At 47.1% G+C, this 27,915-nt stretch overlaps 1 protein-coding gene and 1 long non-coding RNA gene across 4 annotated transcripts; both read right to left on the bottom strand.

The window, feature by feature from the left end:
• Positions 1–22: 22 nt before the first annotated feature.
• LOC307210646 (solute carrier family 26 member 10-like) lies at positions 23–27,915 on the bottom strand. Of its 3 annotated transcripts, none has more exons than XM_079966701.1 (18): positions 27,513–27,915; positions 24,784–24,894; positions 22,595–22,755; positions 21,245–21,409; positions 20,193–20,345; positions 18,549–18,631; positions 18,211–18,358; positions 17,613–17,726; positions 16,224–16,301; positions 14,208–14,303; positions 11,564–11,670; positions 10,659–10,728; positions 8,776–8,946; positions 7,842–7,881; positions 6,980–7,059; positions 5,662–5,716; positions 4,335–4,441; positions 23–2,438 (listed from the first exon to the last, which is right to left on the bottom strand). In XM_079966701.1, exons 1-18 carry the CDS (start codon positions 27,778–27,780, stop codon positions 2,400–2,402), a joined length of 2,046 nt encoding a protein of 681 aa, XP_079822827.1. In that variant the 5' UTR covers positions 27,781–27,915; the 3' UTR covers positions 23–2,399. The 3 variants fall into 3 exon arrangements, with proteins under 3 accessions (XP_079822827.1, XP_079822828.1, XP_079822829.1); XM_079966702.1 differs by lacking the exon at positions 27,513–27,915 and adding an exon at positions 26,458–26,654; XM_079966703.1 differs by lacking the exon at positions 27,513–27,915 and adding an exon at positions 26,423–26,508.
• Positions 8,960–10,643, bottom strand: LOC307210815. The gene is made up of 3 exons (XR_013836146.1): positions 10,110–10,643; positions 9,842–9,978; positions 8,960–9,663 (listed from the first exon to the last, which is right to left on the bottom strand). It is a non-coding gene; the product is annotated as an uncharacterized lncRNA (long non-coding RNA).

The raw sequence follows: 27,915 nt of genomic DNA, 5'->3' as shown, positions 1-27,915 counted from the left end.
TTATATGCTGAAGAAGGCAGACTTGTGTACAACAGACTGCAATGTTTTTATTTCAAACAAAATCCATTTGACAAGTCTTTCCCCCCATATCCCTGAACCCTGCTTCCTTTTGCCTTCTTGGTCCCAACTGCATAATCGGTATTACTGTTCTTCCTACAGCTGCTGCTTGTTTTGGGGTGTGTGAAATGCTTATGAAGCAGGGCTGGGTTTAGTTTCTCCTGCATATTTAGTTCCAATGCATGGGATTGGTCCTACAGCAAGTAAGCAGCAGCCATTAAGACCACTCTGTTATATGGCACGCTTTCCCCACCCCTTCCCCCATATGATGTGCACTCATTCCTGGTAGCCTGGCTACGAAGTGCTTATCTGCCACTGACTGCAGAGGTATTGAGACAGAGAGGCAATCATAGCACTAGCCAATCAGCTCTAGGCACTGAAGCATTTCTGCAGCAGGGAGAGTGATGCTGAGGGGACAGATACGGACATTGCAAGAGTCAATGTGGTTGGAGTAGGACTGATGATCACTGCCCTTTAGCTGTGAAGCTCAAATATATTTGTTGTACTACCATAGCGCCCCCCTTCCTCCAAACTCTCTCTCTCCCTTTCTCTCCCTCTCTCTCTCTCTCTCCATGACCTAAAGGTTCCCTCTGGTCATGTCAATAGACCCAGAGCAAATGGCTCTTCTTCAGAAGGGGGAACATGTTGCTTTCCTGAGAGTGTTCTTGTGCTTTTCTGCCACAACCATCAGATAAGCAATGGTCTCAGTAGGTAAAGAATTGATACTTAGTTTTTTTTCCTTCTACCTACCTTCCCCTTCCAGCCTAACTCTCTTCCTTTTATATGCTTCTTGTTCAGGGTGATGCATTATGTTGCTAAATCACAGTTTCAAAAAGATTGGTATAGAACTGGGTCTCAAATAAGGCATTTGCTAGATTGGTCAGTTGGCTGTAACAGAGGCTGCTGAAGTCCCATTCAAAACTGAAGTAAGCCCCTTTGAGCGTAGTGGGACTTACAGCGCAATTGTTGACTCAGAAGCAAGTCTCTCATCTCTGTTTATCCATTCAGCAGAATCACATGCCAAAAGATAAGGCACTGAATCTTTCACTGCTCTCCCTATGTTAATCAGGGCAGGTGAAGCCTCTTTAGTTTTAGCATACATATTGATACGTAAATAAGATGGGTCCTCTCTCTTGCTATCATGCCACTTTATTTATTTATTAAATGGGGCGGTGATTCAACCCCTACACATTCCCCCACCCCACAACACTTTCAAATAAAGCAAGAGTTATTTTCAAAATGTTGACATATTGATTTGGAACTATTACTGGAAAGCTTACAGCCTGTTCCTAATTCAGCCTAAACAAGCAAATGCTTAGTTTGGTACACACAGTATGAATTCAGATCATGATACTAGGCTGAAGAGTCAACTATACTGATGTGAAGGAGAATTAAAACTAAAAGCAGAAACCTTCCTCAGTGAGGGAAGCTGCCCAGGAGGTGAACATCACCCCCATTTCTGACTTTCTCCCAACAGCCCTGCAGTGTTGCCGTACTGTCCCAACCACATGAGGAGGGAAAGGCAGTTTATCAGTCTTTAGGGTGGCTAGCTATAGATTTGGCAAGCAAGTTCTTCAGTGGCAGCAGGGTGTGTGTTAGCCTTTGCATGAAATAATATCTTCCAACCTCCCCACCCTCCTGTCCTGTTTGCATCCAGCCGTGGGGGCTGCTGCAGCTATAATGAGACCTCATTCCAGGCTGCACAGCCCTTTCACTCACATTGAGTAGAAGTCCACTAACCTTTGCTCAGAGCAGACTCACTGAAGTTAAAGAACATGATGAAGTTAGGTCCATTAATTTCCATGGGTGTACTCTTGAGTAAAACATAGCTGGATGCCACCTGCTGTTTTGCGGCTGCTCCTTTCCTTTCATCTTACGAGCTTACTGTCCCTTTCCTGCTGGCAATGAATTTACCTGTGATTACTTCAAACGTTTTTTTCCTGTATAAAGGAAACAATTTGGGGAAAGGAATAAAGGTTTTTTTTGTGTTGGTTTTTTCAACAAAAAAAATTATCTCTGGTTGTTGGTGTATCAAAACTTTTTGACAAGGGCCCAGAAGAGATGGAGACTGAATGGGAGTGCAAATCAAACCCTCCTTTAGTGCGGTGGTAGATGAATACAGACCACAACTGGCCAAAGAGGTCTTGGCAAGAGAAGGAGCTTCTGTCTTGTCCTGCTGCCTCCTTTCTCTTCTGTCTCTCTGTCCGTTCCTGATAGGACAGCCCTCCATTATAGCAGACAGGGCCTTGTTGGTTTCCGAGGCAGCCAGCTGCCTCTAGCTTTTCTGTGATCTCAGCTAGTCCTTGTCCTGGTACGCATGGATTGATTTGATACAGAGGCAGTTACACCCAGATGGTTGGGTCCTTCAGCTCCATACTTTCCTGAGCAGGGAAAGAAAAAAGAAAGAATTCTGCATGAAGCTGTATACTGTGTAACAGGACTCTCCCAGGCATCCTTGCTCACTAGTCTCTCTGCCTTAGCCCCTATCTGCAATATAGGTGCATGATGGCTGCAGAAAGGATTGGGATACATGCTGTATAAATGGTATTGTGAAGCAGTGAGCAGCAGACTTTATAGAGGCTGTTCTTATCCCTCCTGTAATGCATGGATTGAAAGAGACTGGAATGGGAAGGCACCCACACACTTCTCAGTGTATGCTCTTTAGGAATGGAAGAAAAACCACCAGCTCCTTTGCTATTTCTGTAGAACGGGGATAGCCAGTGTGCTGTCCTGATGTGGACTACAGCTCCTATCATCCCCTACCAGAACGTCCCACTGCCAGGAATTAGGGAGTCCAGCAACAGCTGGAGGACCCCCTCTTGGCTGCTCCTGTTACAGAAGGCTGCAGCTCCAGCTCCGCACAGACACAGAGCCCATATGTGGGATTGCATGGGGACCAGAAAGAACTGCCATTTTTTAAAAAGTTACTACAGGAGGTAAAGGTAAAGGGACCCCTGACCATTAGGTCCAGTCATGGCCGACTCTGGGGTTGCAGTGCCCATCTCGCTTTATTGGCCGAGGGAGCCGGCGTACAGCTTCCGGGTCAAGTGGCCAGCATGACTAAGCCGCTTCTGGCGAACCAGAGCAGCGCACGGAAACGCCGTTTACCTTCCCGTTGGAGCGGTACCTATTTATCTACTTGCACTTTGACATGCTTTCGAACTGCTAGGTTGGCAGGAGCAGGGACCGAGCAACGGGAGCTCACCCCTTCACGGGGATTTGAACCGCCGACCTTCTGATTGGCAAGTCCTAGGCTCTGTCGTTTAACCCACAGCGCCGCCTGTGTCCTCGTAACAAATAGCTTGCAAAACGAAAAGCAAGCTGCCAACCAGCCAAAGCCACTTTCCTCTGAAAAGGGTGTGCATCTGGATTGGTGCAATATCTACTAAGTGGGTGGCTGAGACATGGGCTGTTGTTTTTTCATTTTGTGGTTGCCACACTTCTGTAGTTTTTCTTCTACTTTTCATAAGTGTTCCATTGCCTCCTGCCCACACCCATGGGCACTCACTAAAGAAATGTTTCTGCACTGCTGGTTCTGCCCCCCCCCCCAATGCTTCACTACCTTTTCAGATTCTTTGCATGTGTACGTAAAAAAAAAAAAAAAAGGTAAAAAATACAAGCAAGTATTCCTGGCCCTTAGTTACTATGTTTCACAATGGAGGTTTGTGTTTGGGGGATGAGGTGCCTGGGCCCCATTTCCATTTTGGTGGGTTTAAAAAAATTATTACCCATGGGCTTCCACACCAGTGGTGACTGTAGATTTATAATGGGTTATTGTTACTTAACAAATTTCCTGCAGTCAGAGAAAAATCCAGATTAAATATTTGAAAACAGTACAGGTATTGATGATGGGAAGGCCATGTGGATAGTGTGGGAAACTTGCAAACATGGACAGCACTGATTCCACAGTAAACCTCCATTGAAGCCCGCAGCGGAAGGCCCAGTGGTAAATCTGTGTCTGGATTAGTCCATTTAGGTGGGGGTTCATTTGATGGAATGCTCCCACATAGAAAAATAATATCCCTGCCCGTAGAAAATGGCCATGCCAGAGAGAAGGCTAGGCTGGACATTAAGAAAAAGCTTTTTCACTTGGGAATATTTCAACGATAAGAGTTTATACTTTCAGTCTCAATGGGTACAGCCATGACCCCACACTTGCTGTTGGGGAAAACGGAGCTATTTCCCAAGTAAGGCCCTCTCCTCCCCAGGGCTGCAAAGCTGGTTCCAGAGGGGCCAGGACTGCAACCAATTGTCTGTCTGCACCCTCAGCCTCTTACCATAGTCTGTTGAAGGTTGGAAACCGCATCGTGAACAGTGACAAAAATCTGCTGTGGGGGAAGATGATGGAGAAGGCCACAGGACCTCAAGGTCTGTAGAACACCGGCTAAATGGAAAGGAGGAAATAAATGGATATGGGTGAGGTCTGATTCTACAGGCGCATGTTCCTCGAGGGGTGACCTGCATGTATGAGGAAGACACCACCCCTCAAAACCACTGCAAACAGGATTTACCTCTCATTTTGTATGCAAGGCTTCCTCAACTGAGTCAGTTCACATATTCAGTGGCAAGTCAAGAGGGGAGCATGCACTTCTGATCTTTGGGTCTTGGGGCCTAACTGTGGCCACATCCACACCAAACCTTTAAACTGTGGCTTCCCCTAAATTATTCTGGCAATGCTGATTTGTTATGGTGCTAGGAACGGATAACTCAGTTGGTCAGAGTTAGGTGCTGATAATGTCAAGGTTGCACGTTTGATTCCCGTCTGGGACAGCTGCATATCCCTACAATGCAGAGGGTTGGACTAGATGATCCCCAGGTCCCTTCCAACTCTACAATTCTACATTTCTATGACTTGCAGCTCTGAAGGGTAAACTACAGGGCACAAAATTCCTTGAGGGAAGCAATGTGCTGTAAATGCATGGTATGGATGTGGCCTATGTCAGGATGATGACAGAGCTGTGGATGGATTTCCCATTTCTTTATATTTCTGTAAAAGCTCGTCCCTTCCCATAGCTATTCAGAGCAGAATTACAGCACCAGGAATGGCCATTTCACCTGCACTTTCCCCCCAACAACCCCCCCCCATGTCATTTGCTCCCATAGGGAGTGCTACCACCATGCTATGTTTTTGATGTGAATTGGGTACCCCCATTGCTGCTGTTTACAAAAATGTAGAGAAACGAAAACAGGAGACCCAATCACAAATCTCTGTTGCCTCCTCTGGTTTGGCCCTCAGTCATGCAGGCTGAAGTGGCTGATCGAGAAAGAGACAGCGGAAGGACTCATACAGAAAACAGAAAGCACACCAGATGCACATCTCAGAATACTTTCCAGGGGTTGCAATCGGCCGCTCCCTGCTTGAGTGTACAGCTGGTGGCAAGCCCAGGCTTGCTTCTGGGTAACATGTGCATTGGGATAAGCTGCCTTTTAAATATATTGATTTTAATCTTTCTATATTATAACAACCATGCAATATAAAGATACGTCAGGACATTACATAGCACACATTCTTTCTTTATATACGTGCAACTTCACTTTAAAAACAACCAACGGGAAATCAATGGGGGAATAAAGAGGTCTGGTGGCACCTTTAATTTCACTTACCATTACAGGAAGCCAAATGTATCTGCATGCCTGCCTTTTGGCATTCTACACACACCTGCAAGGCACAGGAAGCCATTAGCAGAGAATTGCAAACATTGCCTTTTAACCACAAGCTGCCCCGGTGATTATAGCTAGGTCCCTGGTGCTATGCTGTGATCTTCTAATTTGCTACTGATATTTGCACAACTGCGGGGCAGGGGAACTATCTCTGTAATTCATTTTGGGATCTATCATGTCTGTGTCACTGTTTTTGATTCCATTATGGAAAATCTTGACTCCAAATTGTTCATTGGTAAGTTACATAAATAATAACTGGACTCAATACAGATCCTTAGGGACACCGCTGCTCACAGTTTGTTCACCTACCTGTAAGTTTAAAGATCTAACTTAAACAAGGGTTGTGCTTGAACTGACCGAGAATTGTAGTCCCAACAACATTGGCTGACAAATTGATCAGATCAGAGCCAGCCCTACTATTAGGCAGAGCGAGGCAGCTGCCTCAGGCAGCAAATGCTGACAGGCAAAGAGTAGTGGCAACATGTTGGTTGACAGAGCTGTATGTGCCTTTTTGCCCACCTTGTGCTGCCTAAGCTAGCCTGTTACCCTTGGACAGAGTAGGGGATATTATTCCATCATCAATGTTGCAGTAAGTTTGAACTATCAGCCTGGTTGACTCCTGTACAAGGAATGAGGACAGAGGTGGGGTACCACCTTGCCCTTTGCTTGAGGCACATGGACGTAGCTTAGTGGGTGCAGGGGGTGCAGCTGATCAAGTAAATAAATAAATACTTAACTAACTGACCAATTGCATGACAGATATCTTCGTTCTATCCCCCCCCCCCCAACATAAATCCTGACTACGCCTATGCTCAGGCGGCAGCATTCCATTTACTGAATTTTCTAAAGATTTCCTAAGTGGGAAGTCACATGGCAGCCAGATGAAACTTACTCTAAGAGTCAAACTGGACTTGGCACTAATGGAATAATTTCCTCCTAATGCAACTAGGAGGGATTGCCAGAAAGGTTATGTTGCTCCCTCTTTAGCCCACATTATAACAGCTCCACTACCTGGGTGGATGCTGTTTGCATTTAAAACAATCAAACACCCTATACATTAAATGCAAAAAGTGCATTTAACATTCAGTCAGGTTAAGCCCTGAGCTCTTTGGAGGAAGAACAGAATACAGGTGAAATAAATAAAACAAGGCAGGCAATCTAGACTGGGAGCTTGGCTTCCAGATTGTCTCAGCACCCAGACTTTCTGATGGCAAGTGCGCCACCTCATTACTTGTACTCATACATATGTGTCCTTTTGTACCTGAATAAGTAGATGGGCTCCAGCTGCGTCCACAAAGGACACTCCACTGCAGTCAAGAATGACAGCCTGTACTGACACACCTGGAAGAGCAAAGTAGACCACAATCTGCAATGAATCCAACAGGCAGAGCCCAGCAGCATCAATGACAATTTGCCATGTGCCGCTCTGCACATGCTCAGAAGCAATCCCATCTCCAACCAGTTTTCACAGGGGAGACATAAATCTCATTTTCCATATGGGAAACTGTTGCAGCTGTACGATCACAACTGTTTTCTTCAACCCAGCCCAACATGTCCAGTCCTCTGGCATCTCCAGATCGGGCTGAAAAGAAACTACTATCTGATACCTTGGAGAGCAGCCGATAGTCAGTGTTGACAATACTGAGTCAGATGGGCCAGTATTGATGGGCCCGTATGATGCTTTACTCAGTGTAAAGCATCTTTCTATGTTCACAGAAGAGAACCTGCCTATCAACTCCTGTCACACCAGTCTAGTGTAGCTAAACACAACACCCAGCATTTTGCTCAAAGGTGGGAAGATTGAAGGCTTACAAGAAGTAATTTGATTTTTACAAGAACGCTAAGATCCACTATCCAGAGCCAGGTGCAAGACACACACAGAGAGAGCACTAATGAATTCTGAACCCAGGAACTTATTCTGAGTACCAGAAGTGAATGGAACTCTTGTCCTTCCATAGGAAAAAACACTCCTGGCAAGTCTCTTTCACACACACACTCATTCAGTATCCTCAGCAGAATACAGGAAAGGGGCAGTTAAGCAGCTTTCCACTTTGCAGAGTTCAAAATGCATGTTGACTAAGCAAGATTTACTAGGAACTGGAAGGCAATTGCCCTTTGCTTACCTGAGCCAGGCTTTTTGTCCAGGACAGAGACATTGCTCTCCTAAGAAGAAAAACAACACTTAATCTCCACTTAGGTGAGAAGAATTTAAACTCCAGACAAAGTGAAAACATCTCCAGTCTTGGGTTTGTTCATTTAATTTATATTTATTTTAAAACCTCTGCTTTAGAGCAAAACCTAGTTTGGTCTGTGGCTCAATAGGACTTGCTTAGTTCTTTGCTGAATCAAATGGTCTGTATCTAGTACAGAATTGTCTTCCAAGGATGTGCTCTACAGGCTTCAGGCACTAGGCCTGTTGATGGCCAACTCTGGGTTACAAAGATGTCTGCAAATGTGGCATGAAGGCTGGTAACATCAGCCCCATCCTGTGGGAGTCCCTTGCAGATGACCACAGTGCCTGGAGACAGGTCATGGAGATATAGCAGTGGCCAGAGGAGGAATGACCGCTGAGAGAAGCGCAGAGAGAAGAAACACCATGGTGCATCAATGGACGCCTTCATCTGCCCCAGCTGCAACAAAACATGTTTATCCTGTATCAGTCTCTACAGCCACAGCAGGCGCTGCAGCCTTACAACAGTCTGAGTTCTCCCCCAAAGGCACACTCTTCCATTATCTCCCAAGACGGATGGAGGCCAACTCCATTGGCTCCCACTCTGACTAGCAAGATTTGTGTTAACTTGATTCTGTTATTTATGACTAATATCTTTATCCTGCTCTTCAGCTGAGAAAGCGTTCCCAGAGTGGCTTATGAATATCAGTGAGAAGATGCCCCTGCCTTCAGGCTCACAGTTGACCAGTCTCCACACAAAAGGAAGAGGAAAAATGCCAGCAAGCTTAGGCACTAATTCTTGGTTAATTCTGAATTCCACTCCCAATTTTCCACTCTACTTCCCTCCATCTTTTCTGCCCCCCTCCCACCCTGGGTTGCCACATTACCACAGTGCTGATGTCCATCTTGAGCTCGATGCCTGGAGCTTGGTCCTCGTGCTTCTCCCCTTCTTGGTTGAGTCCCACAAGTTGGCTCAGAGTGTCGCGGAAGAAGCTGCGGTTCCCATAGTAGATGGGAGCCTGGTAGCTTATAATCTTCACACCTGGGATCTCAAAGCACTAAGAAGCAGGGATGGGTGGATAAATGGGGTACAGATGCATCATTGTGCCTGGCTAGGGTGGCCAAGTTAATAAAATTAACCCCATCCTAAAATGAATATACGAACCCCATCATCTTTCAAATTTTTGGCTGAAGCAGAGGTGATGAACCTCTTTCAGCCCAAGGGCTGCCTTCCTTTGTGGACAAAGGCAATGTAAGGCAAACAGAGATTTATACACCCACATGGATAGGCACACCTCCATTCAGACAAGCAACAGCAGAGGTGAAATTAGGGCATGGAGCCTCCATGGTCTCTGCCCAAGCCATGCCCCTCTCACCAGGAATGATGTAGAATGGAAGGCAAGAGGCAGGGGTGTGCGTGCGCTGAATTTTGGTGTCTCTTTGCCTGCTCCAGTGACCCCCACCCCCTACCAGAGTGATCAACCACAAACTCTGGGAAGGATCCCAGTAGAAAGAGGGAACCTGGCAAAGAAGACACCAGGGGCTGCTACAGCAGGACTCCCTTGCCACAGGGCCATTCATTTGGAGACTAGTTGTGGGAAGGATCCTGGTGGCTTTTTATATGTTGATAATGTTCATAGTGTGTTTTAAAAATGTATTTTAATATTGTTTAATCCTAGCAAGGATTTGTTCCCTGAAAAGGGTGAAAAGTGGGGCACAAATGGTTGTAATAAATATTTCTGATCCTTATTAAACCACAGACCTAACCCCACCTACTTAGAAGTACTGTATTTTTCGCTCTATAACACGCACCCGACCATAACACGCACGTAGTTTTTAGAGGAGGAAAATCCGTAGGCATGCCACCCGTAGGTATTCCCTCCATAACACGCACAGACATTTCCCCTTACTTTTTAGGAGGAAAAAAGTGAGTGTTATGGTGCAAAAAAATACAGGTAAGTCCTACTGAATTCAATGGGGCTTATGCACAGGTAGTGGGGTTTGAATGACAGCCTAAGTTGCCACCACATCCCTACACATCTCACCTCAAAGGCAGGCCCCCTTGAATACAGTGAGGCTTGCTCCCTCTCCTAGGAACATCTGCTACATTTGCTACCTTCCGCATCCTCGTGGGATAATTGCCATCTTCTGCAGTGTGGCTAATTTTCATTCTAGAACACTAAAAACTCAGAACTCGCATGCACTTCTGCTTGTCCTGTGCCTAGAAACCATGGGTCCAAGAGGTTTCCCTCTTGTCCGGAGCTTTCATTTGTCCCATCACTTTCCCTGGGAAAATCTGCTGTTTACTGCTGAATTCAGTCCGCGGAATAAATGAGTGACGTTTGTTTTGATTTAACAGTAATCAGGTTTTCCAGGGGGGAAGCAGTGGGATGAGTCCTCACTTCACACCCACCTGCAGGTTCTGATCCTTCAAAAACCTGGGTGGGAAGCCTTCTGATATCGCTGGACTTCAGCTCCCTTCACCCCAAGCCAGCATGGCCTATGGTCAGGGATGAGAGGAGTTGTAGTTCTGCTGCCTCTGGAGAGACACCGGTGCCCCACCTGTGCTATAAATAGCCTATCAAGAGATTAGCATGTGTGTGTTCAACTAGTGTGGACTGGGCACCCTTGGGCACTGGAGTCGCCCCACCAATCTCAATCCTGAGATTCATGCTCCCTGCAGTGGGTGCTTTGGGGCTGCGGCTTCAGACATGCACGTGGCGTGTGTTCCTATGTTTGTTTGCTCCCTCTTGATCCTCACGACTCTTACCTTGCTGTTGTGCTTGACAGGCTTGTAGATCTCTGTGTCCCCTGCCCTGCCCAGAACTGAGCACTCAGCCCTGTAAGAATGACAAAGCGACATGAAGGGCAAACGGGCAATTATCTGGACACAGCTCCCCCAACATATAGCAAACATGGTTGGAGGCGGAAGGTTGTAGAGAACCACAGGCTCCCTCTCAGCCCCCAGCGCAGGCTCCTTCTCGTGGGACCTTTGCTGCATGGGAGCTGCTGTGACACGGCTCATTCATGCACCACCAGGGTAATGTGAGGAGCCTCAGGCCACGTGGCAGAAGCCCACATTGCAGTTTCCCCTCCGCACTAGTACTGCTCCAGTTTCTGGGAGGGACAACACTGGCTCAGTAGGGTCTACACTATGGGTGAGGAATCTCAGGCATTTCAGATGTGGATGAACTGCAGTTCCTATCAGCTGCAGATGGCAAGGGATGATGGGAGTTGTAGTTCAGCAACATCTGGCAGATCGCAGGCTCCTCATCCTGGCCTACAATGGCTTGCAGAAGCTCTCCAGGGTGTCAGATAGGAAGCATTTCCCTGTCCTACCTGAAGATGCTGAGGACTGAATCTGGGACCTTTTGCATGCAAAGAAGATGCCCTATCACTGAGCCATAGCCCTTCCCCATATTTAATTCCATGTGGCCCCCAGCAGAGAGATGTGGAGAGGGAGAGATGGGGTAGCAAGTGAGGGGGCAGGAATGGTATGAAATCTGCCCACCACTAGCAATGCAGCCCTCAACAGAAAGAAGCTCCTCCCCCTAATCTTATAGCCTTGCAGGCTCCCCCCACAATCCCAACTAGGGGACCTAATCCTAGCAGCTGGGCCTGATATAACATTTGACAAAAGGAGAAAGCAGAGGAAGAGGACAGGCAAGCAAATACCTCTGTGTGCGGCAAACAACAGTCATCATGGAGAACACAACCCCCACCGCCAAGCCAAGGTCCACGTTGAGCACGACAACAGAAAGCCACGTGACCACCCACAACGTCTGCAATGGATGAGAAAGGGTGGGATAGAATCACAAGGAATCCTGAGAGGAGAGCAGCTCAGCACCTGAGGATACAGATCTGAGGCGCAACCAGCACTGCTCAGCTTTGACACTTAGCATGGAACATCATGCTGTTCAGTCCTTCACTGGCTCAGCCTTCCCTCTTGCCCTCTGCTGACTCAGGTCTGATTCACATAAGCACACTCTTCTGGCAGATTTGGTGAAGTCTGGGTGGAAACTGGCCTAATGCAAGGAAATATTACAGTAGACCAGGAGGACCTCTCAGAAAACTGGAGCTACAATGGCTAAGGACTGGAACCTTTGACAAGGCAGTTTCACACCAGTTCACTGTGTTTTAAACACATAAACACAAACCCACATACAAACATACACAAACAAACAAACAAGTATAATTTCAATCCTTTCTTTCTTAAACCTTATTTCCCCGACCTCCTCACACCTCCCCCTTCTGTATTATAACTTCATTTTTGTCCATTCAACAAATACTTATTTAAAATCTTGTATCTATTTAATCTGGAAAGAAAAACCACTTTTGAATTAATTTTAAACCTTATTCCTAAAGTCGACCCAAATCTCCCTTCCGCGATTTTCCCACCTTCCATAAAGGTTACACAGAATAAACATATGTATAAGATCTGAGCAAATTATATTTAAACACCCTTTGGATTCCCAAGTATCCCCCCCTCCCTTTCCCGGTTGTGGTCTCTAAAACCAATGTCAGTACAGCTATTCTAGCCTGTGTCCCAAACGCCTGAGGCATTTAGCCCTCTCTTAGTCTCTCTCTGCCGGTCTTCTTGACAGTCCTTTATTTTCAGCACCAACTCTCGAGGAAGCCTTATCACCATAGTATTCTTTTTTCTTGCCAGCAGGCCTCTGTATTTGGAAGTGGAGCTCAAATTCTGTTTCTTAAATCTTTTAGATCTATATGGCCCTAAAGCTCCAATTTCCATCTTCGATAAATTTATCCTGCCAGGCCTCTGGTCAGCCTTGATCTTCTGCAACCTTGTGGCTTCTCCTTCAATTTCCAACAAGTCCTCATGTGGCTCTTGGGATTTTTCAAAGTTCGTTTCCTCAGCTGTAGCAGCCTCTGTTTCACCTTCCAAAACTTCTGGTTCGGAAACAAAAACTTGTATCAATTCAGTTCCTGTTCCCATAAGATTGTTGACAGTATTGTTCAATGCTGTTGTCGTTGTTGCTAAGATACCACTTTGATCATGAAGCTTTCCCAGGAGATAAAAAGTCCTATTCAGTTCTTCCAGTATTTTCCCACTGAGAGCCATTTCTTACAGTATCCCAAAAGTCCCCTCTAGGGGGACCCTGTTTACTTAGTATCTTTCCACTTACTTCCAAAAGTCCAAATGTAGCTTATTTTCCTTTACTCCTGATAAATTGTATCCAATTTTAAAAAGAATCTAGCCAGCAGAGTCACCAAAAACAACGTTTCCTTTTATTCCCAACTTTGACAGCTAGTTTGACAGCTGTCAAAGTCCGTATCTTTTCAACAGGCTCTCTCACAGATCACTCCCGGTTCCCGGGGGGGGGGGTTGTACTTTAATTTAGGTTAGCTCTTATCCTCCAGCAAATTCAATTGTACAGTCCAATCGCGAAAATATTAATTTTTCTTCCAAAGAAAAGAAAAGATGGTTCTCTCGACTTTAGTTCTCCGATCTTTGCTTTAAAATATCTACAAGATGGGGGGGGGGGCAGACTTCCTTTTTATCCCTCCCCCATTCGTGCCGAATTTAAAATTTTTTTTCTTTTAAAGTCCGGTTTCCGTATTACTTACGGGTTGTTGCTTTTAGTCCGAATTTTTAAAGGAAAAAGTCAGCGCTCTCCGTCCATGGCATGCGGCTTCGCTCAGCAGGGGAAGCAGAAGACTCTCAGCACCGCGCCGCCCCCCGTCCCCCGTTCCGCAGCCTTTAAAAAGGCTCCTTTGCGGGTCGGGGGGAGCGTTAATGGTGCCCGCCGAGTCACCACGTCCACAGGCATTCGCACCTGTGGTTTTTAAGGGTCCCCGCGTCGCCGGCACGGTAGAACCCGATCCCTACTGAGCCCTCCGGAGCTCGGAGGGAATCCGCCATTAGACGTTGGCGCTAACCCGGAAGTCCACACCAGTTCACTGTGAGAGGTAACGGACAGGCTGGTATGGCCTTCAGATTAAGCTCCCCAGTGCCATGGCTGTTTGGCATGATGGGGGCCACAGGCTCTGCCAATATGACAGGGGTGACTAACCTGTGGTCCTCCAGATGTTGCTGGACTTCAACTCCCATCAGCCCCAGTCTGTATGACCAATGGTCAGGGATGATGGGAGTTGTAGTTCAACAAAATATGGGTGGAGGAGAAAGATTCTTCATCCCTACTATAGGCCATTACTGAGAACTGTGGACCTAGCCACTCCAATTGCAAAAGCCTGGTAGCAATGTAAACATTTTTGATAGGGGAGGAACATATTCAGTTCTTAATTTCCAACTGCTAGATTAGAAACTGGTCCATTCTCAGATGCTGTCATAGCTTACGAAGTCAATGGGGCTGATCCTCCACAGCTCGGGCAGGTCCTGGAACTGCAGAAACATCTGCCGAAGGCTGGTGACATTGATGCAGGCCAGGACAGCCTAGACATGAGAGAGAAAAGAAGTGTGAAATGAGGGGCCTCTTTAACATACTGTCCCACTTCCATACCACGGCTCTTGAACACCACTGAGGCACTGTTTTTCTGTGATCAGTTCAAAACAGAATTAAAATTCAGTTCAGTAAAAGCCCCGTTACAACTTTCATTAGAAGCTTTCTCCTCTTACCCTGGGCCTGCTTGCTGTTCAGCAGGGATGCAGCACTGCTGACCTCCTTAATTGGTCCTTCAGTACCATATTTTTTGCCCTATAGGACGCACTTTTTCCCCTCCAAAAATGAAGGTGAAATGTGTGTGCGTCCTATGGGGCGAATGCAGGCTTTCGCTGAAGCCTGGAGAGCGAGAGGGGTCGGTGCACACCGACCCCTCTCGCTCTCCAGGCTTCAGGAAGCTATCCGCAAGCCGTGGGAGAGCTGCACGAAGTCGCGCAGCTCTCCCACCTCTTGTGGACAGCTGCCTGCACCCAGAAGCTCTCCTGCACCCAGCTCAGCGCCCCCTAGGCTTCGGGCTTCGTGCAGCTCTCCACAAGCCGTGGGAGAGCTGTGTGAAGTCGTGCAGCTCTCCCACCTCTTGCGGAGAGCTGCCTGCACCCAGAAGCCTGGGGGGCGCTGAGCTCAGTGCCCCCAGGCTTCGGGCTTCCCACGGCTTGCGGATAGCAGCCTGTTCTGGGGTCGGGGGAAGCTCGGGCTTCCCCCGCCCCTCGCCTGGGGGGGGGAATAATTTTTTTAAATTTATTTTTCCCCAAAAAAACTAGGTGTGCCCTATGGGCCGGTGTGCCATTTGGGGCGAAAAATACGGTATATATAATAATTTAATTAATGACATTTACATAACATTTGACTGTTTAAAAAATAAAGTCCTAATTCCTGTTCCCTTTGCTGGGGCTGGTGTAGAGAGCTTTAATTACCAGTTTCCTATCTTTTGTTTCCTTTCTTATGTTTTTATTGTGAAATAGTGCTAGCTCACCAAGAACTGATAGTTTTAGCTCACCAAGACCTGATAAAACAATCAAGGAGCAGCCACACTGAACAGGAGGCAGAAGCTGCGGCAAGAAGCTTCTCATTACAGTCCTACCTCGGGTTACAGACGCTTCAGCTTGCCTTTTTTCAGGTTACAGCCACACCGAAACCCGGAAGTACCAGAACGGGTTACTTCCGGGTTTCGGCGGTCGTGCATGAACAGAAGCACTAAATCACGCATTGCACATGCGCAGAAGCACTGAATCACAACCCCCATGTGTGCAGACGTGCCGCTGCGGGTTGCAAATGCTGCAGATTTCAAACGTGCATCCTGCACAGATCACGTTTGTAACCCAAATGTCCACTGTACAGGCCAAATAGCGTTGAACAGATTCCATAGCATGCTCTTAGTCCACATTGGGCAGGCTGGTGCTGCAAGTGTACATGACCATTTTTCAGAGATCAGTGGGAAGAAATGGGTTGGCAACAATAACTTATAGCCACCTGATTCTCTATAAAAACTAAGGAGGTAAATTCCAGGCTGAACAGCTGGCATGGAAACAAAATGTGTAGCAAGAGTGTATGACTGCACACACCGTACGTTTAAAGCATGTCTCCTCTAAACACCAAACAAAACAATACAGCTGGGAAATGTAGTTTACCTCTCACAGAACTACAATTCCCAGCACCCTTTAAATACAGTTCCCCGGATTCTTTGACGGGAGATGTGCTTATAATATATGGCATGTGAGTCAAGCCTTTGTGCTAAGAGCAAGTAAATGAAGATGCCCAGGAGACCCAAAATTTGTTTAAAATATGGTACTAAGATATACCAATGATGCCTAGAGCACATGATTTAATTTTGTATCAGGATTGGCTGAGCATAACGAGCTACCCTTTGAATAAACCCCTGTCCTCCCCCCGACACATAGTATCAACTAGCTCACCTTGGGTAAGTAGTAGAAGAGAGGTCCAATCCATAGCAAGACCACCAGGACAACAGCACTGGTGAAGAGGCCAGAGAGCTGTGGGCAAGGAAGGCTGGTTAGTTGCAGCCAAGATAACGGAAGGGACATTAAAGTCCACTGGTAACCAAGGGACATTGTTCTGCCTTAGTATAGCAGTGGTACCAAATAAACACCTGTGTTCCCCATAATGATGAGCACTCTAAAGAGTGGACCTCCAGCTACCCATGTGAGCCTTGGATACATGAGTATAATGAATAGGAATTCCCCATTTAAGTTCAGTTCTCTACATTTCCACATATGTTTGCATGGGTTTTTTTTTAATGTCCTCATGAAAATTCACCAAAATTTTCATGTGATTTCTTCTGATATACATGATTTTGTATGCAATTTTGCCTAATACACACAATTTCCCCTTATATATTGCATTTCATATACCATTTTCACTAATGTATGCATTTTTATGCACACTTTATCCTAGTTTAAACCTCCAGCTCACAAAATACATTTGTTAATTATTACAGACCCTCCAAGTGTCCCTATTTCCCAGGGACAGTCCTAGATTTGCAGAAGCTGTCCTGGTTTCTGATTTGATCCCAGAATGTTCTGCTTTTCCTTAGGATGTCCCTGTTTTCATCGGAGAAATGTTGGAGGGCATGGAGTTATGCAATTCCCCAAGCCCATGAGATAAGAAACCATAAAACTTTTAGAAGACATCTGAAGGCAGCTCTATATAAGGAAGTTTTTTTTAAAAAAAATGTTTAATATTTTATTATGTTTTTATATATGTTGGAAGTTGCCCAGTCAGATTGGTGGGGTATACTTAATAAAGTAGTTATCTTCCTCCTCCTCCTCCTCCTCATTGAATAGGGTGTCCCTATTTTCATCAGAGAAATGTTGGCGCGTATGTTATTATTATTTATTCTGGTCTCATTTAACAGCAGGCAAATCCATATCTGCTTGCTGTGTAGTTATAAAAGGCAAAGGAGCCCTATCAGGAAAAAAGGGCACTTTCATCCCAATGGACCACTGTGGCTGACAATGCTTTGGAACCAGCAACTGGGCTAACCCTCTCCTTCCCACTGTTGCTGGAAACAGTCTTGCTTTCCACTCTTCTTTCTAGAGCAACTAGTCCTTTGCTCCCTGCCATTTCCAAGCAACAAATGTAAATGTAGTGGCATGGGGGTAAGAAAGGCCATTTGTAGCCCAAGGATGGGGAGCCTGTGACCCTCTAGATGTTGGTGAACTTCCGTCCGTCTAACCAGCATGGCCAATGGTCAGAGATGATGGGAGCTGGAGTCTAGACAACATCCAGAGGAGCACAGGTTCTCCACCTCTCTCCAAAGCACTCCTGAAACATCAGCCTTATACCTGTGTGCGTCCACCAGCACTTTCCAAGATGTTGGTTGTAGCCAGCGTGGCTGAACTGGGGAAACAGGTGAACAGGGAGGAGACCAGGTTTGAGAGGCCATGAGCCAGCAGTTCCTGTAGGAGAGCAGAGGAAGGCAAAGTAAGAGCAGGGTTTTAGCCAGCTGAACCTGAAGCAAGGGGTGGGCAGGTGTATCCAGAGCAGGGATGGGGAACCAGTGACTCCCCAAATGTTGTTGGGACTCCTACTCCTATCAGCACAGTCAATGGTCAGGGATGATAGGCGCTGTAGTTCAGCAACATCTGGAAGACCAGGGGCTCATTATCCCTGGCCTCAAGCAAGAAATGAAGAACTCTCAAGCTGAGTCTCCACTACAAACAAAGACAATTTTTAAGCTGGAGGGTCACAGGAACATAAGAAGGCCCCTTCCAGATCAGACCCAAAGGCCCATCTAACCCATCGCTCTGTTTCCACGCAATAGGAGGCACTAGGAAGGCTGGCGGCTTGGCAAGCAAAGGGAAGAGTCTCCATGACTGAATGTGTCCAGGTTCTGCCTCCCCACCCAGAGGGGACCCTGAGCTCTCCAGGCTGGACACACACCTGGTTGGGGTCAATGACATAGTGGTGCTTCTCAGCGTAGATCATGGCCAATGACACCGAGATGGCGTAGGCCACAAAAGTGAGGGCCACCGTGTCACCCAGCACTTGGGGCAGCAGATGCAGGGCTGGGAGCTGGGGCTGTGGGAACCTGCATGAAAGAATGGGGGAATGGGAGTCACCGTGTGCCCCGGGGACAGAGACCATTCCCTGCCCTTCCCCAACAACCAGGGTCAGTGGAAGCCGCACTTCTGTTGCCATGCCAACAGGGCAGCGGTGACTTGACCCTCAGCTGGCACAGAGAATGGGGAGGACAGAGAGAGAGAGAAAGGGGGTCTTACCCTGCTGGGAGGTGTCCAACAACCTGCACCTTATAGTGAGTGTTTAGGGAGGAAGCAAAACAGATCCCAGTAGCCAGCAGTACCTGCCAAAAAATGACAGACAGACCCAGTGTCAGTCCAAAGGCCTGTAAGCTGTGTGGCTTTTAAAAACAACCTCCTCATTTGCCTTTAAGAGCTTCTCCTATAGCCGCTGTCCCGCTAGGTGCTCCAAATATTAAATCTCCACAAAGTGTGTCCTCATGTATTTCAGATATACTTCACTGTGAAGGGACATCTCACGTTTGTCAAAAGTCTCCAAATATTGCAAGAATTAAGGTCTGAGTGAATTAGCAAGGGGGTTCTTTCTATACCAAGCGGGGCTGGACTAGTCATGGGATTATTATCCTGGTACAGGTAAGAAAACAGAAGGTCAGGCCAGTTTGGAACATGTATGCTGAAATCCCTTTTTAGCTATTTGACTGAACTACATTGGCCCAGGTTTTGCATATTTTGTAACTCAATGTGTTGCACAAGCAAGTAACATGGTACCGTATTTAATATCAGAATGTGTCATGGTAACTAAGGTCTTTGAGAGCAGAAGCAGGAAAGTGCTGGAAAATTCTAGCAGGTTCACTTCTTATGCAAATATTGTTTTGACTACGTAAAGGTCACGCTGAGCCAGGAGAGATAAATACCTCTGTTACTTTGCTCACTTTCGCTTGCCCAGTGCTTTAATAAAGTTTGTTTGTTTGCCTCAGTAAAGTTTTTCTGCCTTTACTGTGAATCTTTGTCTCTGCATTTTGACTCTGTGTGGTTCCTTATTTATTGCAAGACAACTACTGTCCGACAGAATGATGCATTGTGAAAATCTCCTCTGTCAATCAAAAACCAAGTTTTTAGCCCTCATGGCTGTGAAAAAAGCTTTTGAATGCACTGGCAATGACCACCAAAAGTATAAAATGATTCTGAACAGTCATTCCAAGGGCCACAGAATTAGGGCAAAACTAAACAGGATGCTAAAGAGCATCTTCCTACATATTTTGTTTTGCTTGCTTAAATTCAAATATCTACAGCTGGGGTGGGGATAATTAGCATGGATTGCAGCAGGTGGGGAAGGCCTGTTTAAGCCTATCCTCTTCTGCTGTGATCCTGATGGAAATTTTCTCCCAAAGCATATAATCACTATGAAGAAGTATTTTTCTTCAGCACCACAGAATAGAAAGAAAGATTTGAACTCACTGGCTACAATCTGAATAATTATCAATCACCTCTTCCATTGACTGCTATTTGTATTTTCTTTTAAAAAATGTGCATGTTGAATTAAAATATGCATTTAATGACAGATCTAATTTAGCCCTTCATCCACAGTGCCTGCTCAGCTCCTGCCCCCCGCCACAATTATATCCCCCCCCACCTATCTCCAGCATCCATGCCTTTCCTTGCCTCATCTACACTTTATTCTTCACCACTCTTCAATCCCTGCTCTACCCACCCATCCAAATCTTTTGATGACCTCAGACTTGGAAGAAGAAATACACAAAGGAAGTATGAGCAAATTACCTGAATTTACATTCTTTGTAAGTGTTAAAATGTGACTTTCCTTTGCAGGGAGTCACCAGCTGTCTGTATGACAAAACACAGCCTTGACTAAGACTTCAAACGTACCATGATGATCTCTCCCGGGATGGGGACCCACAGCCGACTCCTGTAGCGGTTGTTGATCTCTTTGATGGGCACCAACACAGCCAAGCAGAAGCCTGAGATGAGCAGTTCCGCTGTGTTGGTTAAGGGCAAGGCTTCCACAACAGATGCCAGTGTCTAGGGGGAAATGCAGAAACACGGACATCTGGCGTGGCATTCACAAAGGGCAGCCAGGTCTGCCCTGAGGGGTGGACTGGAATGCTTTTAGCAGCCTGGGAGGAGGAAGCAGCTATGCTTATTGGAACCTTCTAGCAGCTATCAAAACTCATTGGCAGCCTGTTTCAGCAAACCAGGGGGTGGCCGGTGTGCAGTGGAATTGGCAGGGCCAGTGGCAGGAAGACCAACGGCAGGTGGAGCCAGAGACAGTGACAAAGCCATAAGAATGTAGGTCAAATTCAGGGCTGGCCCAAGATATTTTGGCCCCTGAGGTGAACCACAAAACAATGTCTGTCTCCCCACCAGGGAAGAAGAGGTGAGGGAAGATCTACATCAGAAAAAGGGGGGAGTAAATATCTATATTGGGATCTGCTGGCCCTGTGGATTCTGCTGCCTGCTCACCTCACCTTGCCTCATGAGACCAATTGTCCATCTAGTCCAGCATTCTGTCCTCACAGTGGCCAACCATAAGTCAACTAATTCTAGCTTTGTCCCCAGTCTTCTCCTCCCTCTGCAAGGGCATCACTGGAACTAAACTGGCAGCCAGTGCATACTCTAGACTGGTTGCAAGAAGGCAGGTAAGTGAGGGGCTGGCTGAAGCCAGGCTGAGGTTGGTGGGGCAGCGCCCCCTTTGCCCCACTCAAACTGCTGAAAGCACCATGGAGTGAGAGAGAGAAGCAGTGGAGAAAACAAGGACACTCATATTAGCTCAGAGGAACAAAATATCTTATGGACTGCATCCAGGAGCAGGTGTCTAGGAATGAGAAAGGCGTTCTCCTTCTGCATTTACATTTCTGGTGGCTTCATAAGCAGAGATGTCTGCACCCCCACCCCCACCCCCTGAATGTGGATCCACATACCTTGAAGATGGCGAAGCAGCCAGCGGGACGTGGTAATGGCAAGCCCAGGAGGCTTTGGAGCTGAGACACCACCACGTGCAAAGCAGCACCACAGGTAAAGGCCTTGACGACAGGCTCCGAGAGGTAGGTGGAAAGGAAGCCCAGGTGAAGCGTAAACATCCCTGTCTGGGGAAGAGGGGAAGGTGGCAGCAGTAGCTGTGTGAATTGTGTGTCTGCTGAGACAGGCAGAAAAAACAGATTGTGGTGCTGGGTGCAGAAGCGAGTCTCCTCAGCTTTCATTCTTTTAAGAAAGCAAGTTTCTAGTCCTTACCATTGTGGAAGTATGCCAGAAAATGTGTGGGCTAGGCCTACCAAAATCTCAAAAGCCAGAGGAGCTGCCAAGTAAGCTTTCCAGAGGCCATATAACACGGTGCCATCAGGAGCCCAACACAGACAAAAGGAAATTGTTCTCAGCACAATAAACAATAAGCATGGAATTCATTGCCACAAGAGGTGGTGATGGACTTTAGAACAGATGGCTCTTCAAAGGGATTAGACAAATACTGGGTTTTTAAAAAGGATTTTAAAGGGTTTTGGTGGGGTGGGGATCAAGTGAGCTTGCTGGAGGAGAGATATAAGAATAGCTATTAGCCAAGAGGGGGGACACAGGTGGCGCTGTGGGTTAAAGCCTCAGCGCCTAGGACTTGCCGATTGAAAGGTCGGCGGTTCGAATCCCTGCGGCGGGGTGCGCTCCCGCTGCTCGGTCCCAGCGCCTGCCAACCTAGCAGTTCGAAAGCACCTCCGGGTGCAAGTAGATAAATAGGGACCGCTTACCAGCGGGAAGGTAAACGGCGTTTCCGTGTGCGGCTCTGGCTCGCCAGAGCAGCGATGTCACGCTGGCCACGTGACCCGGAAGTGTCTTCGGACAGCGCTGGCCCCTGGCCTCTTAAGTGAGATGGGCGCACAACCCCAGAGTCTGTCAAGACTGGCCTGTACGGGCAGGGGTACCTTTACCTTTACCTTTATTAGCCAAGAGAGCTGGGATAGCTCAGTCAGGAGAGCATGAGACTCTTAATCTCAGGATCGTGGGTTTGAGCCCCATATTGGGCAAAGGATTCCTGCATTGCAGGGGTTTGGACTGGATGACCCTCGGGGTCCCTTCCACCTCTACAATTCCATGGTTCTATAGCTAAGACTGAAGCCTCCATGTTCATCAACCCCTAGTTTATCAGCCCTTCTTATTAGCCATGGGCAGCCCAAGAATCCTCCTCAGATGACAGCCATAGCACTGTTCCAAGGCTCTGCCCCCTTTGTGATGTGCTCAGCCTTCCCAAAGGAGCCCTTTTGCCCCAGCATCTCCCTTTGACTCACCATGAGCAGCCCAACAAGGAAGGCCATAGCGGCTGCCACACCAATGCGCTGCGCCTCCAGCAAAGCTGCTTCTGCGGGGATGGTGCCATTGGACTGCAGGGGCTCAGGAACCAAACGCTCCACCACGGAGCCCGTCATCAGACTGACCACAGCAAAGGTGCCTTTGAAGAGCAGGAAAAGAGGAACGAATGAAATCTCTGCATGTCCCATCCTGGGCGAGAATGACACCATGGCACTCAGGACCACCCATTCCTATTTTCCCCTCAACTGGGGGTGCTTCCAGGTGTCCTGTTTATTCAGCATTCATCCTGATTTGTTTGCAGGGAAGCTGGACAACATTGGCTACTTAGTGAGCATTCATTCTGATTTGTTCATGGGGCAGTTAGATGCCATTGCATCAAAGCAAGTGTTATCGCAGTGCATTTCCCATCGCCTGCTCCTTTGTGGAAGCAGGTTTGTTGCGCAAATACTTCCAAATCAGTTATAACTGCCAGCATGTAACGGAATCCCACCCAAAAATAGCGACCTCGGTTACATGGCATTGTGGCATTCGTTCATGATCCTGGCGGCAGCAGTGCCACCCATTCCTACTTTCCGTCTGAACAATACACTGGATCTCTCTCTACATTCAGAAAGCTGAAAAATCTCCATTTGCAGCCTACAGGTCTTGGATGGGTGGAACAGAATAGGCTGACAAACAATGACAAAGACCACACAGTGCACTTTATGGCCATGGAAGGATCTCTCACTCTCCCCCACATGGCATGCTAGGAGAGTCAAACTCAATTTTCAGTCCAATGCACCAGTATGTGAGCTTTAAAAGCAAACACAGCTTGAAGGGCATTCTTACATTTCAAATGTTGCAGAATATACCGTATTTTTCCATGTATAAGACTAGGGTTTTTTCCCCTAAAAACAGTGTCCAAAATTTGGGGGGTCTTATACACGGATAGATCCCCCCCCCCATTTTCTTAAATCCAAGTCCCCAAAAATAAGGGGCATCTTATACATAGGGATGTCTTATAGATGGAAAAATATGGGTGTATATCTGGAACATTTGAAATTCATTATTTATAAATTCATATTTATAAATTGCCCAATTTAAATGTACTACCACTATTATGAACAAGCAATGCAGCCACTGTCATAACAGGTGGCCTGGTAGCGTGTGCATGTGTGATGAAAAGGAATTGTATATCTGGAGGGCAAGTTGATGAAAGCTACTCTACAGGATTGATGTGTGTGAGAGGACTGGTCCAAGAATCAAGGGTGAAGTTTTGTCCTCACTACCACAAGATCTCCAAAGGCAGCACATTATTTTCCTTTGCAAAAATGAATAGTGACCATTCACTTACACCGGAGCGGAGACAGTAAAACGTTGCCTTCAGGGATGCCACCCTGGCAGCCCCAGTTGTTAAGAAGCAGGGCTGGCCCTCTCTTCATCTGCATAACCACTGCATTGTGTGACAGGATCTTGGAAACCGGCATGTATGGGTTTGTTATGTGTGTAATATATTATAGCACACACATGCACATTTTCATACACAGAGAGAGGAATCAGACAGGGCAGAAATTATTTCCTCAAGTTATCCTGTCCTTAGCCTTCTTCTTCTCCTTATTTGGCTTAGCCACTTCATTAAATCTGAAGCACATTTAACTGTATTCAGCAAAGTTCTACTCAGAGCAGACCCATTGGAATGAATGGGCCTAGTTTAACTGTGTCCATTAATTTGAATGGGTCTACTCTGAGTATGACTAACATTGTATATAATCCATTATTTATAGTATTAGTAGCAGTAGTATTATACTGGTGCAGATATAACTGCAATCTTGGTTGCCTTTTTTGTGTCTGCCTTTCCTCTTTCAACAAGGCTTTATCTCAAATGTTATCTGAACTTTATCTCAAATGTTATCTGAACTAGGTTTCAGTTTGTTTTTATATATGCAATTGCTTTAACTTTTTAATGTATGGATATATATATATATATATATATATATATATACATACTGTATTGAGAAATCACTTCAAGGTAGTTCATAGGGTCAGGGCTCATAAATTATATAAAGAAATCACAATAATAATAATAATAAATCTGCCCGGAGGACGTCAAGTCATGGGGCCCAAGAGCAGCGCCCCAGGTGCCCGTCTATGGCGACTGCATCCTGACTCAGCCATGCAGCACACTTACCTGTGGACACATGGCGCCCCGTACCAAACAGCATGTACAGCAGGGCAGGGAAGAATGAAGTGTAGAGCCCATAGACTGGTGCTACTGAGGTGAGCAGAGCAAAGGCCATTCCTGCAGGAAGAGCAAACAGAACGAGCTATACAAAATCCCCACCGGCTGGGAGGCCAAGTGTAAACAAGCGGCTGGGACAAGAGTTCTAACTTTTGGAAGCACAGCCTGTAACTGGTAGGCCCCGCTTCCCCTGCTGAAGGACTGACAATGTCACTGGTGCCTAAGAGCCACTAGAACTGACAATGGGAAGTGATCGTGCCATTTGCTCCTGTTCCTCCGCTCAGTAGCCACATGGAAGTGGTAATGATGCTATTCAAGTAATGTAGGATCTACCCCAGAATTAGTGGGATGGTATCCTTGAAAGGGGACGCGGGTGGCGCTGTGGGTTAAACCACAGAGCCTAGGACTTGCTGATCAGAAGGTCAGCGGTTCGAATCCCCGCGATGGGGTGAGCTCCCGTTGCTTGGTCCCTGCTCCTGCCAACCTAGCAGTTCGAAAGCACATCAAAGTGCAAGTAGATAAATAGGTACCGCTCTGGTGGGAAGGTAAACGGCGTTTTCGTGCGCTGCTCTGGTTTGCCAGAAGCAGCTTAGTCATGCTGGCCAGATGACCCGGAAGCTGTACGCCGGCTCCCTCGGCCAATAAAGCGAGATGAGCGCCGCAACCCCAGAGTCGCAACCCCAGACTGGACCTAATGGTCAGGGGTCCCTTTACCTTTACCTTTATCCTTGAAAGGGTCAGGGGCCCTTCTCAGGGTTTTGTTGGAACCCAGAGTCCAACTCTCTTTGAGCACATGTGATGCGTGTCTGCCTCACTAACATGTAAACCCAACCCTCCCTCTCAGAGCACCTCCAGACTGTCAGTACTTTGCAGGAAGGATATGGGAATGCACGCTTTCAGGTGGTCTGTTTACTGAGCTTTTATCCTGATTTGTCTGCAGGAGATTAGATGACAATCAGCATCCATTCTGATTTGTTTCCAGTGTATTTTCTCACCAATCAACTATACTTGTGCAACCTGAATGTGCTAGGATGTGATTGTATCCCACCCGAAAATCCAGTCCAGAAACAATCCCATATCTCACACTGCCGCTAGCACATTTATGAAATTAGGAATTCTGGGGGGAATGCCACTCAGGCTGCATAATTACAGCTGATTAGGAAATTTTGTGCAACAAGCCCACTCCCCCAAAGGAACAGACTTTTTGCAATAAGGAACAACTGGAAAGTGTGTGATAACCCTTGCTATGGCACAACATCATCTGACCCCCTTGCAAACAAATCGGGATGAATGCTCAATAGCATGTGCTCAGTCCAGAAGGGTTCATGCACTAGGATTCACTTTCCTAGTCAGCAGCATGAGTGACAAGCATGTCAGCATGTCATCCCTCGGATGAGCTGGGCTCCAATCCAGGAAAGCTTTGCACTACTGTACAATAAATCTGCCAAGTCTTTAAGGTGTCACGTGACTGCTTTGTTGTCAGGGTCTTGACACAAACACAGCCACCCCTCAGAATTAATTTTTAGAAGAAATAGAATTTTGAAAATGCCACCTCTCAGCAAGAAAATAGGCTGTCCAACAAATCTACATTTTTGAAATCATTCCCTCCAATGCTCTTTCTACCTTCCTTCTTTTCCACTGTCAAAATCTGTAGGAGGAACAGCCCTGACCAGAAACCCCTTGATGCATGCTCCATTAACCCCAGCTGCTTACGCCTGGGCTGCCGCTGGAGGAAAGGGAAGCACCTCCCTTAAGAAGGACGGGCAGGGCATGAGTCCAACCTGGGGCCTCCAGGGCGGAAAGACATCCAGGAGTTGACTCCCACCCCCCTGCCATTCCACCACACAGCCACAGCCTCAGAGATTAGTGAGAAACAGCTCCTGAAGCAAGACAGGCTGCCAGCCCCCCACCCTTGCGTGTTTACTTCAGAGCCAGCTCCAGTGGATGGGGCTCACTCCCCAGGTAAGTGTGCACAGGACTGCGCAGCCTTAGAAATCCCACACTAAAACCAGAAAACAAAAGACTTGTTGTTCAAACAAGGAAGATGCAAAGCTGGTCACAGATTTTTTTAAAAGTATGTGAACCGGGGAGAGGGCTTGAGGAAGTGGATAAGAGGTCAGTACTCTTGTGGTGTGTGTGCAAGAGAGCAGACAAAATATAAGGGAGACTGAGAGTAAAGCATAAGGGGCACTGAGAGTAAATCCCCTGGAAGGTTTAGGGATAGCTTGGGAAACAGAAACGCTTAACAGTTGCATAGAGAGCAAGTCAGCAAGCAGAACCTCCAGGGTGAAGGATCTTTGAAGATCTTGCAGGTGAGGAGAAGAAATTAGGTAGGACTTGAGAGGAGAAGGAGGAGGAGGAGGATCCACACCAGGAAAGATCAGAAATCCTTGGAGACTTTCATGGGGAAGGGGAGATGATAGAGAAAGGAGAAAAGATGATGGTGCCCAGGTTTGCCCCCTCCCAAAGCGACTCATCTCTACCACTGCCCCACCTCCTTGGATACTTCTGGAAGGGAAGAATGCCCACCACCGCCATATGTTCTGCAACAAACTTCTGTGCAGAAAAGGAAGAGGCTTCACTTCAGCCTCTGGCTGCTGTGCTATGTCTTCCAGGATCACCACTGATGTTCAGTTCAGCAGCGTTCCCTACACACGCTCTCTCACACACAAACTCACCTTGTGGGATGTGCACAATGCCCACAGTCAGCCCTGCCACCACGTCCCCCAGGAGCCACCTCCTAGGCTGGTACTTGGGCAGCCAGCGTGCAATGGGAAGCCTGCTTCGGAGCAAATGCAAGGCTGCAGCCCTGGAGCAGCGGCACCCCTGGGCCAGCTTGCCCTTCAGCATCCCTGCCAGGCTGCCCTCTGGCTCTGGGGGCGTCCCATAAAGCTGCTGGAAGCGCTCCTCAGTGTAGATGCCACGGTACAAGGCCAGGTTGCTCATGTTGACATGGGCTGCAGGCAAGCAGGCAAGATGCTCACAGTCACCTTTTATCCCTGGCTGGGCTTGACTTCTCTGGCCAATCGCAAGGCTTGGGGAGCTGGGATTCTCCTCCCTCTGGGAAGCAGAATGTGGGTC

This window comes from Podarcis cretensis (assembly GCF_951804945.1).
Source record: "Podarcis cretensis genome assembly, chromosome: 2".
Classification (NCBI taxonomy): Eukaryota; Metazoa; Chordata; class Lepidosauria; order Squamata; family Lacertidae; genus Podarcis; species Podarcis cretensis.
Note: the sequence above shows the minus strand (reverse complement) of the source record. Positions and strands in the feature narration are given on the sequence as shown.

Coding starts and splice junctions, on each gene's coding strand:
- LOC307210646 (XM_079966701.1), bottom strand. CDS start 27,780: ATGAGCAACCTGGCCTTGTACCGTGGCATCTACACTGAGGAGCGCTTC. Junction 8,947..10,658: donor CTGTCAAGCACAACAGCAAG/GTAAGAGTCGTG, acceptor CCTGCTTCTTAG/TGCTTTGAGATCCCAGGTGT. Junction 2,439..4,334: donor CCAACCTTCAACAGACTATG/GTAAGAGGCTGA, acceptor TTCCCTGCTCAG/GAAAGTATGGAGCTGAAGGA.